The sequence below is a fragment of the Momordica charantia genome, assembly GCF_013281855.1.
Source record: "Momordica charantia cultivar OHB3-1 chromosome 4 unlocalized genomic scaffold, Mcharantia_2.0 BLBB01000004.1, whole genome shotgun sequence".
Classification (NCBI taxonomy): Eukaryota; Viridiplantae; Streptophyta; class Magnoliopsida; order Cucurbitales; family Cucurbitaceae; genus Momordica; species Momordica charantia.
This window is the reverse complement of record NW_028275162.1, coordinates 26,322,221-26,336,759: the sequence shown is the minus strand read 5'-3', so window position 1 is coordinate 26,336,759 and position 14,539 is coordinate 26,322,221. Positions and strand designations below refer to the sequence as shown.

General features: G+C 36.4%; 4 protein-coding genes across 7 annotated transcripts; all 4 read left to right on the top strand.

Annotated features, from left to right (window-relative positions):
- The first annotated feature begins 625 nt into the window (after positions 1–625).
- LOC111006013 (putative membrane protein At3g27390) lies at positions 626–3,715 on the top strand. 2 transcript variants are annotated; one of them, XM_088123320.1, is made up of 10 exons: positions 626–846; positions 1,012–1,120; positions 1,204–1,399; positions 1,512–1,642; positions 1,887–2,175; positions 2,315–2,421; positions 2,514–2,637; positions 2,723–2,915; positions 2,997–3,237; positions 3,318–3,715. In XM_088123320.1, exons 1-10 carry the CDS (start codon positions 693–695, stop codon positions 3,571–3,573), a joined length of 1,800 nt encoding a protein of 599 aa, XP_087979446.1. In that variant the 5' UTR covers positions 626–692; the 3' UTR covers positions 3,574–3,715. The 2 variants fall into 2 exon arrangements, with proteins under 2 accessions (XP_087979446.1, XP_087979445.1); XM_088123319.1 differs by having other exon boundaries at positions 2,723–3,237.
- A 78-nt stretch (positions 3,716–3,793) lies between these two features.
- On the top strand, positions 3,794–4,841 carry ENODL21 (early nodulin-like protein 21). The gene is made up of 2 exons (XM_022277748.2): positions 3,794–4,297; positions 4,372–4,841. The coding sequence occupies exons 1-2, from the start codon at positions 4,114–4,116 to the stop codon at positions 4,701–4,703; spliced, it is 516 nt and encodes a 171-aa protein (XP_022133440.1). The 5' UTR covers positions 3,794–4,113; the 3' UTR covers positions 4,704–4,841.
- A 1,095-nt stretch (positions 4,842–5,936) lies between these two features.
- On the top strand, positions 5,937–9,949 carry LOC111006366 (cystinosin homolog). Its single transcript, XM_022278263.2, has 8 exons — positions 5,937–6,223; positions 6,316–6,448; positions 6,984–7,073; positions 7,171–7,295; positions 8,512–8,554; positions 8,925–9,042; positions 9,133–9,182; positions 9,496–9,949. Exons 1-8 carry the CDS (start codon positions 6,105–6,107, stop codon positions 9,625–9,627), a joined length of 810 nt encoding a protein of 269 aa, XP_022133955.1. The 5' UTR covers positions 5,937–6,104; the 3' UTR covers positions 9,628–9,949.
- Positions 9,950–10,088: 139 nt separating this feature from the next.
- On the top strand, positions 10,089–12,945 carry LOC111006367 (uncharacterized). Of its 3 annotated transcripts, none has more exons than XM_022278264.2 (5): positions 10,089–11,003; positions 11,113–11,227; positions 11,410–11,491; positions 11,637–11,688; positions 12,725–12,945. In XM_022278264.2, exons 1-5 carry the CDS (start codon positions 10,665–10,667, stop codon positions 12,785–12,787), a joined length of 651 nt encoding a protein of 216 aa, XP_022133956.1. In that variant the 5' UTR covers positions 10,089–10,664; the 3' UTR covers positions 12,788–12,945. The 3 variants fall into 3 exon arrangements, with proteins under 3 accessions (XP_022133956.1, XP_022133957.1, XP_022133958.1); XM_022278265.2 differs by lacking the exon at positions 12,725–12,945 and adding an exon at positions 12,547–12,718; XM_022278266.2 differs by lacking the exon at positions 12,725–12,945 and having other exon boundaries at positions 11,555–11,681.
- The last annotated feature ends 1,594 nt before the right edge of the window (positions 12,946–14,539 follow it).

Here is a 14,539-nt window from a genome sequence, read left to right as displayed (position 1 = left end):
TAACTCGTCATGTCATTCATTGTTAGAAATTGATGGCAAAATAAAGGAAAAAGATTATTATTTTATGGAAATTGAAGAACAAAAAATGAGATTTAAAACCAAAGCATTCAACACCCACCAATATTGTTGAACTCAATAGTTATGGGGTTTACAGAAATGTAAATGATTTTATTTTTTCAGCTGTTTGAACTATTCACAAAGATGGGTTTTCTTTCTGCTTATTTATACTTGGATGTTTGAATTCAAATTGTTACTTGTTAGAAAAACAAACAGCTAATTCGGTGAGCACTTGTTAGCATTGAATTGATTTGATCCCTTGCTAAAACCACTGCACTGTAGCTACGTGCTCGCGATCCCTTCCAGATTCCATTCCAGCTCGATCGTGATCTTGAACAGTTGCTTCCATGGCCACTGTCGACCTCGATGGTTCCCATCGTCGTTCTGGATATTTCTGAAATTCTGCTCTTAAAACCCATGTCTAATCACTCATCACCAAACTAGGTCTTCTTCAATGGGGCTTCACGTGATTTGGTTTCTGAAACAGAGGATTCTGTTCAATGCTGCTGGAGACTTCCTTTCTTTCTTCTTCATTTTGCTGCTGCCCTTTCGTTTCCGTTTATTTTCCTTTAAATGCTTGCGATGGCGGAAGAATCGTAGTTTGGGTTTAAGGGAAGGTTTCTGGGCATTCTTCAATGGAGGGCAGGGATTTGGAGATTTCTGTGGGGATTGAGGAGTTGGCTAAGAGAGAAGACATGGAAGCTCCAAATAGAGCTCTGCCTTCTTGGTGGAACTTCATCCGCGATCTGCCTGGCTTCACTGTGCTTTTTCTCCTCGGCATTACCAAAGGCGAGCTTCAATTGCTTCCTTCTTTTTGCTATTTCTTGTTCTTATTCTCATGCTATGAAACTCACCCATTTGCTTTTGAACTGTATGTGATATGATTTAGATGATTATTACATGATTGAGGCTTATCAACAGCTGACTCCCAATTCTAATGCCATAATGTTTCAGGTATGGTTTTCTCCCCATTGACAAGCCTTATCATGACAATGGCAAATTCTACTGTAATAGTGGTTCTTTGGCCAATCCAAACTCTCTGGACATATTACTGCATTCTAAGGTCTTATCTTCAAACCTTTGCTTTGCATTCCCATAGTCAAAATGGACATTATATTTCTGATATTATAGTTCCCTTATTCGCAGAGCTGAACAACTTGGTTGGGGCCTCAAGTTCATTCTATGCCTTTTTGTACTGCCTGTTCTACTGGTTTTGTGGCCCGAATTTGGCGCTCTTGTAAGCACCATAGGAGGAGCGGTCTACGGCTTTCTTTCGCCAATATTGGCTACATTTGATGCTGCTAGAGAAGAAAAGCCTGATAGAGTATTCCACTGTATGTATGTACGTATCTTTGCTCAAACTAGCTTTCTTTTACACTGTTCTTCTTGTTGTGTTTCTGGTTTCTTTGTTACCTTTGGCTACAATTTGATCTCTCTTCTACAATGAATTTCAGGATGGAACTTGGAGTACCATAAAAGGATCCTTCTTGGTTGTCGGGGATTTTTGTGATGTCTGTTTGCATTCGTTCTTCTCTGCTACGGAAGAACTGCTACAAAAAGGAGATGGAGGATATTATGATATCAGGTTCGTCGTTGTCTTTTCGTAACTGTGATTCAGATTCTCGATTTGTTTATAACAGCAGCGATAAAGTCACGATTTGAAATGTCTGATCATCTTGTTATGTTATGTCCATCTGATGAACTATTGACAAACAATACTGCTGCTTCTGGAGTATATAAGGCTTTCTAAATTACTGTATGCCGCATTCTTCTCAAAAAGTAACAAGCATCCATCATTTAACTTGACCCTTCTTGTTAGTTTCCTGCAGATTGCTTGATTTCCTTGGAGCTTCCATAGTTGGAATTCTTGGTTCTGTGATCGATACACCAGTCATCTTACTGATCGCCCTGTATAAATGTCCGTTTATGCTGTTCAAGGGGTGGCGTCGTTTATTCCACGATCTTATCAGCCGTGAAGGCCCGTTCTCGGAGACAATATGTGTTCCATTTGCTGCGCTTGCTATCTTACTCTGGCCATTAGCTGTTGTGGGTGCATTTGTGGGCTCTATTATCTCCAGCATTTTTCTTGGTGCTTATGCAGGAGTGATCGTTTATCAGGTTCGACATCGTTTCTTAATGTAGTGACCAGCATGAGCATGACTTGTTCCAACATAACCAATCAGCCACTCTTCTCTCGGCTCATTACATTTGATTCAATCACTGCAACAGTTATTAACTTCTGTTGTTTCAATTGCAGGAATCCTCTTTTTGGTTGGGGCTCTGCTATATTCTGGCATCAATCTCCATTTACGACGAATACACCAATGACGTCCTAGACATGGCCAATGGCTCCTGCATTCCTAGGTATTTTCTCACCCTCAGAAAACCATTTCTGTAACTGCAGAAGTGCACCTGGACATAATATTATTATTTCCCCGTTTTTTCAATTCCAAAAGACCAATTTATCGGAAGAAGGATACGCAACCACCGGCTAAGTTACAAGAATCACAATCTGTTAGAAGATTTCCATCTCTTAAAGATTTGTACAAGAATCTCATGCTTGAGCTGAAACCTTTGGAGGTACTCTGTGTTCATTATGAAAATTGTATTACTTTAGCTCATAAGTTCTATAACTGAAAGAAAATTTTGGGCTCCTCCCCTGTAGCTTCTCGATCGCCTTTCGAAGGAGTGTAAGCGGCAAGGGGAAATTATGGTTTCCAAGGGACTAATAACGCTTGAAGATATTGAAGCTGCGAAATCGAAAGACACCACAGTTCTTATCATTGGCTTACCTGCTTACTGTATTCTTCAAATGATCCTTCGTTCAGCAAAAGCTGATTCAGTCGGATTAATTCTGAGTGAGTTTCATCTCTCTCCTGATTTGGTGACTTTGAGCATACGAAAAGTTTTCAAATTTTTTCGGGTTTCGGTTGATTCAGGTGACAACGTTACAGAGATTACTAGCACAAACAGACCACAAGACATGTTATTTGATTGGTTTCTGAACCCTCTTCTGATAATCAAGGAGCAAATCAAAGTAATAAATCTCACTGAGGAAGAGGACTACCTCTCAAGATTAGTTCTGTTGGGTGATGATCCCATCAGATTAAAAAATTCAGACATCAGCTTCCCACCTGAATCCAAATGCAAGATCGCCGAGCTCAAGGCGTTGGCTCGAAGGTACGTACTTGCAAAAACTTGCTTCATTATCCATGGTAATGTTAATCAATTCAAGGTTTGTTTTCTTTCCAACCATGAAGGCTTCGAGGAATCACCAGATCGATCTCGAGGTATCCAACATTCAAACGTCGGTTCAGCAATCTTGTCGATGCCGTGTTTGAAGATCTTGCCAAGAAGAATGATAGAACCAGATCAAGTAGAAGGAAAATTTCGCACTCACAGAGTGCCATTGGGAGGTTTCTAAACCAAATATCTTTTAAAAACAAAACAGGAAATGATGAGACTGATCAAGAACCAAATGTAGTTGAAAGAGATGTGGAAATCACACCAAAATAGCTCTTTCTGTTCTCAAGTGTTCATGAGCGTCTTTGGAATCTTAACTCTGTTCTTGAAGATTAACAATTGGAAGCTGTATTATATTATGAATGTTATTTAGCCATTATCTTTTTCTTTATAAAGTGCCATTATGAACATTAAATTCTTTGTATGGGTTGCTTATTTCAATCAGTCGATCTACCACATATTCATTTGAGAACAAATATAAATCTGAATAAGGAGATGATCCAAGACTTTTGGCCCAGAAACCATGGAAATTTTTACAGAAAGTGTCGAATAAAATCAGAAAGCAAAATAGTTCGTGAGAAATCAAAGCAAAACCAGAAAGAAGAACCAGAGCAATTCGTTTTGCCCATTACCCGAAATTGCAGCCATCGTGCCATGGATGAACAAAATAAAAACAAAAACTGCCCACTTTCTCCATCTCTATCCACGTTTAAACTTCCCCTAACTCCCATTTTCGCCGCTATAAATCTCCTCAAGTCATCACTTACAGTTCCATTCTCTCAAATTTCCGATTCCTTCTCATAGCTTCCGCCCATGGCTTCAAACTCCATGAATCCCTTCGTCATTCTGCTCCTCCTGGTCATCTCCTTCTCCGCCGTGGCTTCCTTTGAGTTCCAAGTCGGTGGCGCCCGGGGGTGGGTGGTGCCGCCGGCCAACGACAGCAAAATCTACAACGATTGGGCCTCAGAAAACAGGTTCCGAGGCGGCGACACCGTCCGTAAGTGCCGATGATCTCAACAACACCATCCCCTTTTACACTAACGAAATCTCTGTTTGTTTGTGTTGGATTAGGTTTCCGGTACAAGAAGGATTCCGTGATGGAAGTAACAGAAGAAGAATACAAAAGGTGCAACTCCACACAGCCGAGCTTCTTCTCGAACACCGGCAACACGGTGTTCAATTTGGGGCGGTCGGGGACTTTCTACTTCATCAGCGGCGCCAATGGGCACTGCCAAAGAGGGCAGAGGATGATCGTGAAGGTCCTGACCGAAGACGATTCTTCCTCGAACCCTTCTCAGAAATCCTCTGCTGCGAGTGCAAGGGCTCGAATTTCTTCGCTAGGGTTTCTCAAATTTGTCTCTGCTCAGTTGGCTCTGTCGTGCTTTGCTTCGATTCTGCTTTAAGTTGGATCAATGGCGTCTTCTTCGTCTTGAAGATTTCGCGTTTACAGACCATTTGTTGAAATTTGAAACTTGCTTGTATTCTTAACTTTGCTTGTATTTTGCGTTTAATGAATTGGGCTTTTCATCGTTTTGTTTGTATTTTCCATTCTTTTCTTGTGTACTATTTAAAAGATTATATAGTTATAATTTGTTTGAAATTTGCTGCACGAGATAAATACATAAACAAAAAGATTCTATTGTGTCTAATAAATTATTAACCTTGTGATCTCATATTCTTAAATTGTTCAAAAAAGAAAAAAAATAATAAGTTATTAAATTTTTTAAATTAATCTAATAAGTTTTGCTCAGTTGGATTTCCCATCTTCTCTATTTTTCTATTTACTTTTTAAAAAATTTGCCCTAAAACTCACCCAATGTCCTTTACCCATTAGCTACTCCTAAGCTTTCGGAAATATGCCCTAAATAAACCCCAATTTTGGTCACCAATTTCTCTTCCCAAAAATTTTAAAATTTACCCTAAAACCCACGTTAATTTTAAACTCAATTGAATTCATTCATTCAATATGTTATAACCACACCATTTCTAAATCATACAATCAACATGCTACATAGCATTAAACTAATAGAATTTGATGAAGTTAATGACATTGATCTATCTAATACGAAGTTGAAAGTTCAGTTTTATTTTACACTTTTTAAAATATAGGAACTGAATTTGAAGTTATGTTGCAACATGAAGGCAGAAAAGTTGAATGAATGTAGACTAGATTGTGGATATCATGCATGATCAATCTTTGACATGTGCATTGAAAAATGTTTTATTTTCGGGACTTGTAGAATATGGTTGTGAGTTGAAAAATATTATCCTTAAAAAACAGTTGAAAAAAAATATCTTGATTAAAATCAGTTTGATTTTATTGCCCAAAAACAATAAAGTAAAATAAGGATAAGGTGCGCAAACCTATGAATTTTTTTTATTTTTTATTTTTTGTGCAGCTTATTAAATTTGAAAGAAAATATCATATTTCACCTCTATCAATGAATGTGACCCTCTGCGCGTCTCCATTCAATTTCCTCTCTCTAACATTAGTATACTATATACTTATAATTTTTCGCCTTACATTATATCCACACTATTTAATTTATAAAATATAAAAAGTAATTTGTAAAATAAATTTATGAAATTATGTATTTCATTTCATATGATTTATAAGTAATTTTTATCCGGAAAAGTTATATGATTTATAAGTGGGAGTACCAAAGTTTGTGGCAGAGAAAAGAAGTTGAGTATCAAACAAGTAAAATATTACAAGGGCAAATCTCCTTCATTCGCCGGTGCCGGTAACCGAAACGATTTTCAGGCTCCAACGATATTCTGGTTGAACAAGGAAACGGAGAGAAATGGCGTCGTGGAATTCGATTCCGCTTCAGATCACCTACGAAGCTCTGGGATGGTTCGCCTTCCTTTCCTGGTCCATCAGTTTCTACCCTCAGGTCATCTTAAATTTCCGCAGAAAAAGGTACCCTCGCCTTTTGTTTCATTTCCCTTTCATTCCTTTATTCGATGCCTCTTCTTCTTCTTCATTTGTCATTGAATTTTGTGTTTGTGTAGTGTCGTGGGTCTGAACCTCGATTTCGTGCTGTTAAATTTGACCAAGCACTCAACGTATTTGATATACAACGCCACGCTTTACTTCAGCTCCGCTGTTCAGAAACAGTACTTCGAGAAGTATGGTTACGATCAGGTATGCCCTTGACTTTGCTTTCTTTGCTTTGCCATCTTGTATTCTCGTTCAAATTTTAGGATGTGAACTTTTCTTTTTGTGTTCTTGTTCTTTCATGTTTTGGGTCGGGATTGGGATTAGTTGTTGCTTGCAGCTAATGTATCTCGTGTTTATGGCCGCTTTAGAATAACTTTTTTCTGTTGGAATTAAAAATTACAAACATGTTTATGCCAATAAGAATTTGGAGGTAGAAGTTTGAACTCAATGTCCAGCTATTTAAGTGTGATTTTGTGGTGTATACGTTTTTACCATGTTCACCCGTTAGATGGAAGTGTTTCGACATTATTGTGTTCCCAACTCAATCTGGAACTTGTTTGATTCTGTAATTCTTTTTATAGTTTCTTTTTACCTATTAGTATAGTAACTGTGGCCTGTCGGCATTCAACTTCAATGGGTCAATTTTCTTCAGCCAAGAAATACAAAAAAGATATTGGGTTTTTGGATCCTTCCACCTTTGTATTTCTGCTGATGTCGTTGATTTTCATGGGTCTCTCAGATGATACCTGTCGCTGCAAATGATGTTGCTTTCTCAGTACACGCTGTTCTATTGACGGCAATCACCTTGTTCCAAATTGTAATCTATGATGTAAGCAGTTTGGGATTCTTCTCTAAATTTATATTTGCCCTCTGAGTTATTTAAATATGGTTTTAGTAACATATGTGGATTATTTTTACTTTTGCAGCGTGGAACTCAGATAGTTTCCAAAATATCTTTGACAATTGTGACTGTCGTATGGCTTTTTGCAGCAATTTGTTTCTTCATTGGTCTGTCCAACCATTCCTGGCTCTGGCTAATTTCCATATTCAAGTAAGGGGCTTCTATGTTGTCTCTTTTCTCCACTTAATCCATAATAATGTTGGTACTACAGTGATAAGCCTGGGTTACTTATACCTATTCAGGAAGGAAGACGTTGGGCAGTGTGGAAAATTGCAAATACATGTTATAGATAGTTATGCAGTGAGAAATAACATAACCAGTGTGTGAGTGTGAGAGGAGGATGGGGAAAGCTACCACAAATATTTCAAAAACCTGATTGGTGTTTGTCTTAGTACTTGAGTAAAATTGAATTTCTTTGCTGCAAAATAGCTCCCTAAAAATAGAGATTCTTCATTTAAACTCTTTTTTGATGGAAAAATCAATATCCTAGACAGAGCTCAAAAAGACATGTGCCCTTCCCACATTGGTGCCCTTTGCATCAACAACTATGGAAACTGAGATCATCATTTCCTTAGCTATAGGTTTCTAGGAAAGCATGGGACTTTAGCCTTACAATTTATCCATCTACTAGAAAGAACCTCAGGAAGTGAAACCTAATATCCTTGAGGCAACATCAAGCTAGCATAAATTTCTCACGAAGAAATTTCTGCCAACTTACTATGGATGAAGAAATGATCGAGCATTTCCCCACCTACTCCACAACTTGATCATACTTGATGCGAGATAGCTAATTGGGGGCTATCTTTTTGAACTCTATCCTGGGCGTATTGAAAAAAAAATTGCGAGTTAGTTAAATATCTGTCAAACTTGCAGGTTAAGGCATTTAACTGACAGGCAGCTTATTCAAGCCAATTAGAGAGCTCTTTGTGACTTCCTTAGGTCTTTGTTGGGAGTGTCTTATCCTCCCACGTACATTATATACCTTTTGATGTTTTGAAATCGTTTCTTCTAGTCACAAAAAAAAAAAAAAGCATAAATGATAACTTGACCTGGAAGTATGTGACAGGTTTTTTTAGTTCTGAACACCCCAACACCCACCCAATTTGTACAACCTATTAGTTTCTTTGCAAGTATGTGAAACATAATAGTGTGGGGTTAACACATTAAATTGTCTGAATTTGGGGTATCGACTACCGTATACAGTTCTTCTTAATTTCAGGATCATCTTTTCATCTTGTTATTGGTAATATTACTGAGTGTTCCAGTCTTACCTTTTTTTTTTTTTGTGTCGTTCAATCTGTGGCTTCATTGTATAGCATCCCAAGTCCAAATTGCCTTTTAACCTTGAGATCCTTAATTTTGGCAGCTCAATTCAAGTATTTATGACGGCTATTAAATACATACCTCAGGTGAGAATTTATTGCTTATTTAAATTCTATTATCAAAAGAGATCTTGATGATCAGTCTACTTCTGCACCAAGATCCATATGACCAAATTATGTTGATTATTCCATCCAAGGCATTGGCTTTGCCCCTTTGTGACTGTTAACCATTTTTGGGTCTGTTCAAAGCAGAAAATGGAAATTAGTGCAATAGATTAATGGTAGAAAGTCAGCTTTTACTTGATTATAAACATGTTATTTTACATAAATGGGATAAATAAATTATCTCGCCTGGACCTGTTATCTTTTGTTCAAGTAATTGTATTATTTCAGTTGAAATTGTAATGGAAATTTGCTACATTTTGATGCTTATTAACTATAATAACGCATTACAAAGGCAATCATGAACTTTTTGCGGAAGAGCACCGATGGATTCAGCATTGGCAATATACTACTCGACTTTCTGGGAGGGGTGGCAAATTATGCACAGATGGCAGTGCAGTCCGTAGATCAAAGTATGCTATCCCTGTCCTTTCCAATTTGACTGTAGCGTATAAAATTTTTTTGGCCTGCATTATATAAATTGAACTTTTATTTCCTTCCAGATTCGTGGGTAAACTTTTATGGCAACATTGGCAAGACATTGCTCTCTTTGGTATGAATTCTTCTTTTAGTTCTATGATAAAGGTTTAATGAAAGAATGCTTACTGTTTCTTCTTTTTCGTGGACTTTGAACATCTATCATATTACTGCTTACTCTAATTTGTCCAAATTTTTTGTTGACTCGAAAATGTGGATAACGATAGATTCATCGAGCCTGAAATTTTGTTTAACAATGTACTTGAGACCATTTCTAAACGTTGGAAAATTAGTAGGGAAAGTTCTGTTACTTGATATCATGAATCCATCAAAGTTAAATGATTTGCCTGATATTTATGATGCCTTGTTGTTATTTCACATATTTGCAGATAAGTATATTCTTTGATCTTCTTTTCATGCTTCAACATTACGTGCTATATCCTGGGAAGAAACCGGTTGTGTCTCAGAAAGTCGATGAAGAGAGCAGGGAGGCACTTATTACCCCTCCAGATCGTCCATAGTTGGAAGATTTGCAAGGTTAGGATCCTGTGATGTGTATAATAACATTACTCCAAAGGCTCCGACTGATACGTGAAGAAGTTTGGCTGTGTCAACTTCTATAGATAAAACCATTTTCGTTGAAGCTTGACAAGTAAATATAAACATATTTAGTGGTGAGTACTCCTTTGTGAGGGCATTCAGGTGTTTTCTAGCTCTTATTATTCATCTTTTTTAATCTTGTGTATAAAAGTTTTAGTTTTTGTTACAATTTGTCCCTTTCATGCAAAAATGTTGTAGAATGGTGTGTTATAGAAATTGCAAACTAGTGTTTTTACCTTCCAACTTCAAACTTCAAACTTCAAACTTTCGATTTGAATATTTTACCCTCCTAAATTTATAAGATTGTTGCAATCAAATCATTTCAGTTTGAGTAATTACTCTCCTAAAGCTTACAAAATTGTTGTAATAGAGCAGAACTGATGCATACCATGTTGAGAAGATCTTAAATCTAACTATGACAAATAATCATGGTGATTAGGGTTAGTATTATAAACAGTGCTCAATTCAAACAAGTTGTCATTCTCTGCTGATCTAGAAATAAACATCAAGTAAGACTTCAATTAACTTTACTTTTTGTTCCATTTGGTTCTTATAATCGACAGCTATTAGTTTCAATTAATTTAGTATTTTGAGTGAAGTTTCGGTTTGTCTCTATATGATTTTAAACATTCCAATTTTGATCCTCTAGAATTTAGTTAAACCTCACCAATATCTGTACACTAGCAAAAAATTCACAACTCTACAAGTAGATAGCAAAACAATGAGTCAAACTAAAAACACAAGTTCATTAACATGTAAATAAAAATAATTGCTTTGGACCAAAAATGTCTCAGAAGTCAGAACCAATTATATTTTAATCCATAAATTATCCATAGAAGCCGAAAGCCGAAAAAGAAATGAGAATTGAATTGAATGAACCACATTACAAGTTTTGGGGAATCGATGAGTGGAAGCATTTTGAGGTGAGGAGATTGGATTTGATTTGATTTCGGCGGCGATGAACTCCGTCTTATCTCCTCCATCCAAATCCGCTGCCATTTTTTTAAACCCTAAGATTTCTGCTCCTCCATGCTCTTTTTTTACTGCTTCTCGAATACCTACGAGAACACCGTATTCCTCGCTTCGTCTCTGCTCTTCTTCTTCAGATAATCCGCTTGTCGCCGTTTCATCTCCGACCACCAATGCTCCTCTTGACGCACTCCGATCTGCTTCTGATGTCGTGAGGGACTTCTACGGCGGAATCAACCGCCGTGACCTCACCTCCGTCCACCACCTCATTGCTGACAACTGTGTTTATGAGGACCTTATCTTCTCTCGTCCTTTCGTCGGTCGCGAGGTACTTACGCCTTTTTCAATTCCCCTGCTCCATAATTTAATCTCACGGTCATGGCTGCGGCACATGTGTTTCTCGTATGTTTATCCAATTTTGTGTCCAATTGATGCAGGACATTCTACTTTTTTTCAAAAAGTTCAACGATTCCATCAGCAAGGATCTACAGTTTGTTATCGACGATATATCCACCGAAGACTCATCAGCAGTGGGCGTCCTTTGGCATTTAGGTAGCAAATTTTTTTCTGTATTTTTCGTAAATCTTTTAAGATACAGTTGAAATTAGAAGAAGAGGGCAAAGATATCTCTTTTGCGTTTTTCCTATGTTACATTGAGTTTTACTGCATTTCTTTTTGCCCTTTTTATCTGGAATGTCTAGCTTGGCAGTGATAGTTGTTGGAATTAACTACAGAATGGAAAGGGAAAGAGTTTCCTTTCAGCAAGGGATGCAGCTTTTATCGCTTGGTTATTGCTGATGGCAATAGACAAATAATGTAAGTAATATTCTCTTTTCTTCCTTACCTCGTTGGGAGGAAGTAACTTAGACTTAGTTGCAGGGGACAGTGTTGAGCTCACAAGAATGAAGCTTTAACATGGCCTACTGACTTAGTTCTTTACTGGCCTTGTCTCAATTAACAGCTACGGTCGAGATAGTGTTGAGCCTGCAATCAAGCCAGGGGAGATGGCTTTGGTATGTAATGTTCGCTTTCTTTACTATAGTCATATTTGGTAGATTGTTATTATCTTTAAGGAAGCCAATTTAATATTTAAGACTTTGAGAATGATTTCTTTAATATTTTTTGGGATGATTGGGACAAAATATTGTTGGAGTATGATCCTTGTGAACTCTTTTTGTCATAAACAGAAATTGTCAACTATGTCACCGGAAGTAATGGCCTGTTTCTCTTGAAGTGCAATGTTTAGTAGGTTTTAGGATCCATAGTATTTGAGATGTTCAGCTGTCTCGGTCATAGAAGCAAGCCTTAGCTCGGTTGGGGGGGTGGGGGGGTTGATATGAAAGGGTGTTTAACCTCATGAATTGGTAAAGGGAGTTTGTTTATGGTTTTCGATTATTAGCATCATAACTGCCACAAAATCATGGGAAATATCCACAGATTTCATTTTTGAAGATACAGAGTAGTTATAGTTACCAAGATTATAATGTTTTTGTCAATTGATTCTGTATCTCAGATGGTTTAACTAGAGTTCATTCTGATTCTCATGGGAAATATCCAAAGATATCCGTCAGTTTCTTGAAATTTTCATCTTGCTAATGCCTCTTTCATCTAAAGCCAAATAGACTAGAGTAATGTCTAATGCCATGGTCCCATATAATTCCTTCTATCAGATGACCCCTCTAGAATTTCAAATGCAAAAAATAGACAAACCGCATGTAACAATCTGTGTTCGTGTTTTACTTTGATTTGATCAATTCTCTTCTGCTCCATTTTATCTTGGTCTGCAATTTTGTGAGTAGATAAAACATAAATTTGAAGTAGTTTTTTTTTTTTTTTGCTTATTGTAATCATCTGCGCGGCTGCGCCTGAAGCTCTAGTTGCTACCTCACTCAACTTTTACATCACATGGATCTGGATAATTCACAGTACAAATATTCATTGGATGGGAAATGGGATGGATAAAATCAGATTTTTCTTTTCCCCCCGTTTAGAAGCTACTTGCTGAGATTTTATGCTTGTCATAATGTAGTCCATTTTCTTACAATGCAGACAGCCATTAAAGGTGTAACTTGGCTTCTGGAACAATTCCCTCAATTAGCAGATCGGATGTAATCCCTCTGTGTCTCAAGGAGGAATTTATTGATGTATTACAGCCGATATTCTTTAGTACATATATGTATATCTAGCAATAGGTCAAACTGTATAAACTTTACAAGGTCCAAAAATAGTATTCTTTTTTTTTTTAATAAGAAAATAGTGTTGTTCTTCAATTGCTTTGTATGTATGAGTTATGTTATTTAGAAGAAAGAATTATGTCAACTTTCAAAGCTGGTGAAGACTGTTCAATTGAGTTTGTTTTGCTTTGTGATGCATCTCATGGAACCAGAAATACTGGATACCGAGGGTTTTTAGTAACGTTTCCGTTTTTTGTTTTTAACTTTATGAAGAAATCTAAGCATTCGATCACTATTTAGAAATTTCGAAATACTAAAAACAAGCTTGTTTTTTTTCTGTTTCATCATTTTTGCATCGGTAGGGTCATGCAATTCTATTTTTCTTTATTAAAAAGGAGAAATAGAAACAAGAATCGGTAAAGTTAGCAAGGAAACCCTAAGAGAATAGCTCATGAAAGTGCAAGAATTGTTTTTTTTTCCTTTTTGGGATGAAAATGACTGAGGACCACTCTTTTTTCTTTTTCTTTTTTCCTTCCTCTTTAATATACTAACTGGAGGGCACGTTTGAGTATAGTTGTGCCATTTTTAAAAATTATTTGTATATCACTGACATACATTACTATTGTAAATGAAAATGATTTTATATACCATAACAAAAGTAATTTTTAGCTATTTCAAAATCACTTCAAACATGTTAGATTTGAGTTAGTGCTACGGATCCATAAATGATTTTATGATAATGAATTTATATCTAATACTTAATTTTAAAAAATAAGTATATTCACTGAGTAGCTGAATCTTTTTTTCTCTAAGATTTCTACCTTTCAAATTTCAAAAAGAAACCAAAGCAAATGGATTAATTTTTTTTTCCTTTCAAATATGGGTTTGGAAACAGTTTTAATCTTAGTTTCATGTTTTTAAAAGAAGATGCACATGACAGGCGAATATTCGTTTGGTGGTTTTACAATTAAAATATATATATATATATATATATATATATATATCTTATTAAAAATTTTTGATATATCAACCAATTTTTGATATATCAACTGAAAATACTATTTAATAATAATTAAAAAAAACTAAATTTGCTTTGCATTTCCCCTCTTATTAAACCAACTCTGTATCAAATGAGAACTAGTCAACCGTCGTCCCCAACTTTCAACGCCTTTTTTCCTTGGTAAAGAAGAATGCCTAATTATTTTAAAGAAAATAATTGTTTAGACTATTTTCGCCTCATCATTTACATATACATAGCACAATATAGTCCTCGGTCGAGCCAACTCCACAAAATAAATTCAAAAGGTTAGCAACCAAACAAATTTATTTAGAACAACTTAACTCAATTCAAACGGTCAAAAACGATAATTGACACCTACTCTTTTTCTTGAAATCGAATGTTCAAAGTCTCATATCCCAATTTGTTGTACTAAAAAACCTCAACTCAATCAAGGTACGTGCCACCATACGAGTGAATACGAGAATAACAAAAAGATAACCTTAGCTAGTAAGAAGATCGCTAAACCTAATAATAGTGGTGATTTAAAATGGTGTCGGGAGACTAATAGGAAGAATAAAATAAGGGTCCCCAAGTCAACCATCTACGGCTTGATCCACGCGCATTTTGGAGTGGGACACAATCAAATTCCTTGGCTCCCAAGGCTCGTTCCTTAACCAAACTCAATATAAC

Excerpts from the sequence above, each read along its gene's own strand:
- LOC111006013 (XM_088123319.1), top strand. The coding sequence starts at position 693 with ATGGAGGGCAGGGATTTGGAGATTTCTGTGGGGATTGAGGAGTTGGCT. Across the intron at positions 847-1,011 it reads TCTCCTCGGCATTACCAAAG|GTATGGTTTTCTCCCCATTG; the intron begins GCGAGCTTCAAT and ends ATAATGTTTCAG. Across the intron at positions 2,176-2,314 it reads CAGGAGTGATCGTTTATCAG|GAATCCTCTTTTTGGTTGGG; the intron begins GTTCGACATCGT and ends TTTCAATTGCAG.
- ENODL21 (XM_022277748.2), top strand. The coding sequence starts at position 4,114 with ATGGCTTCAAACTCCATGAATCCCTTCGTCATTCTGCTCCTCCTGGTC. Across the intron at positions 4,298-4,371 it reads CCGAGGCGGCGACACCGTCC|GTTTCCGGTACAAGAAGGAT; the intron begins GTAAGTGCCGAT and ends GTGTTGGATTAG.
- LOC111006366 (XM_022278263.2), top strand. The coding sequence starts at position 6,105 with ATGGCGTCGTGGAATTCGATTCCGCTTCAGATCACCTACGAAGCTCTG. Across the intron at positions 8,555-8,924 it reads CTATTAAATACATACCTCAG|GCAATCATGAACTTTTTGCG; the intron begins GTGAGAATTTAT and ends CGCATTACAAAG. Across the intron at positions 9,043-9,132 it reads AGTGCAGTCCGTAGATCAAA|ATTCGTGGGTAAACTTTTAT; the intron begins GTATGCTATCCC and ends ATTTCCTTCCAG.
- LOC111006367 (XM_022278264.2), top strand. The coding sequence starts at position 10,665 with ATGAACTCCGTCTTATCTCCTCCATCCAAATCCGCTGCCATTTTTTTA. Across the intron at positions 11,004-11,112 it reads GTCCTTTCGTCGGTCGCGAG|GACATTCTACTTTTTTTCAA; the intron begins GTACTTACGCCT and ends CAATTGATGCAG. Across the intron at positions 11,228-11,409 it reads GGGCGTCCTTTGGCATTTAG|AATGGAAAGGGAAAGAGTTT; the intron begins GTAGCAAATTTT and ends AATTAACTACAG.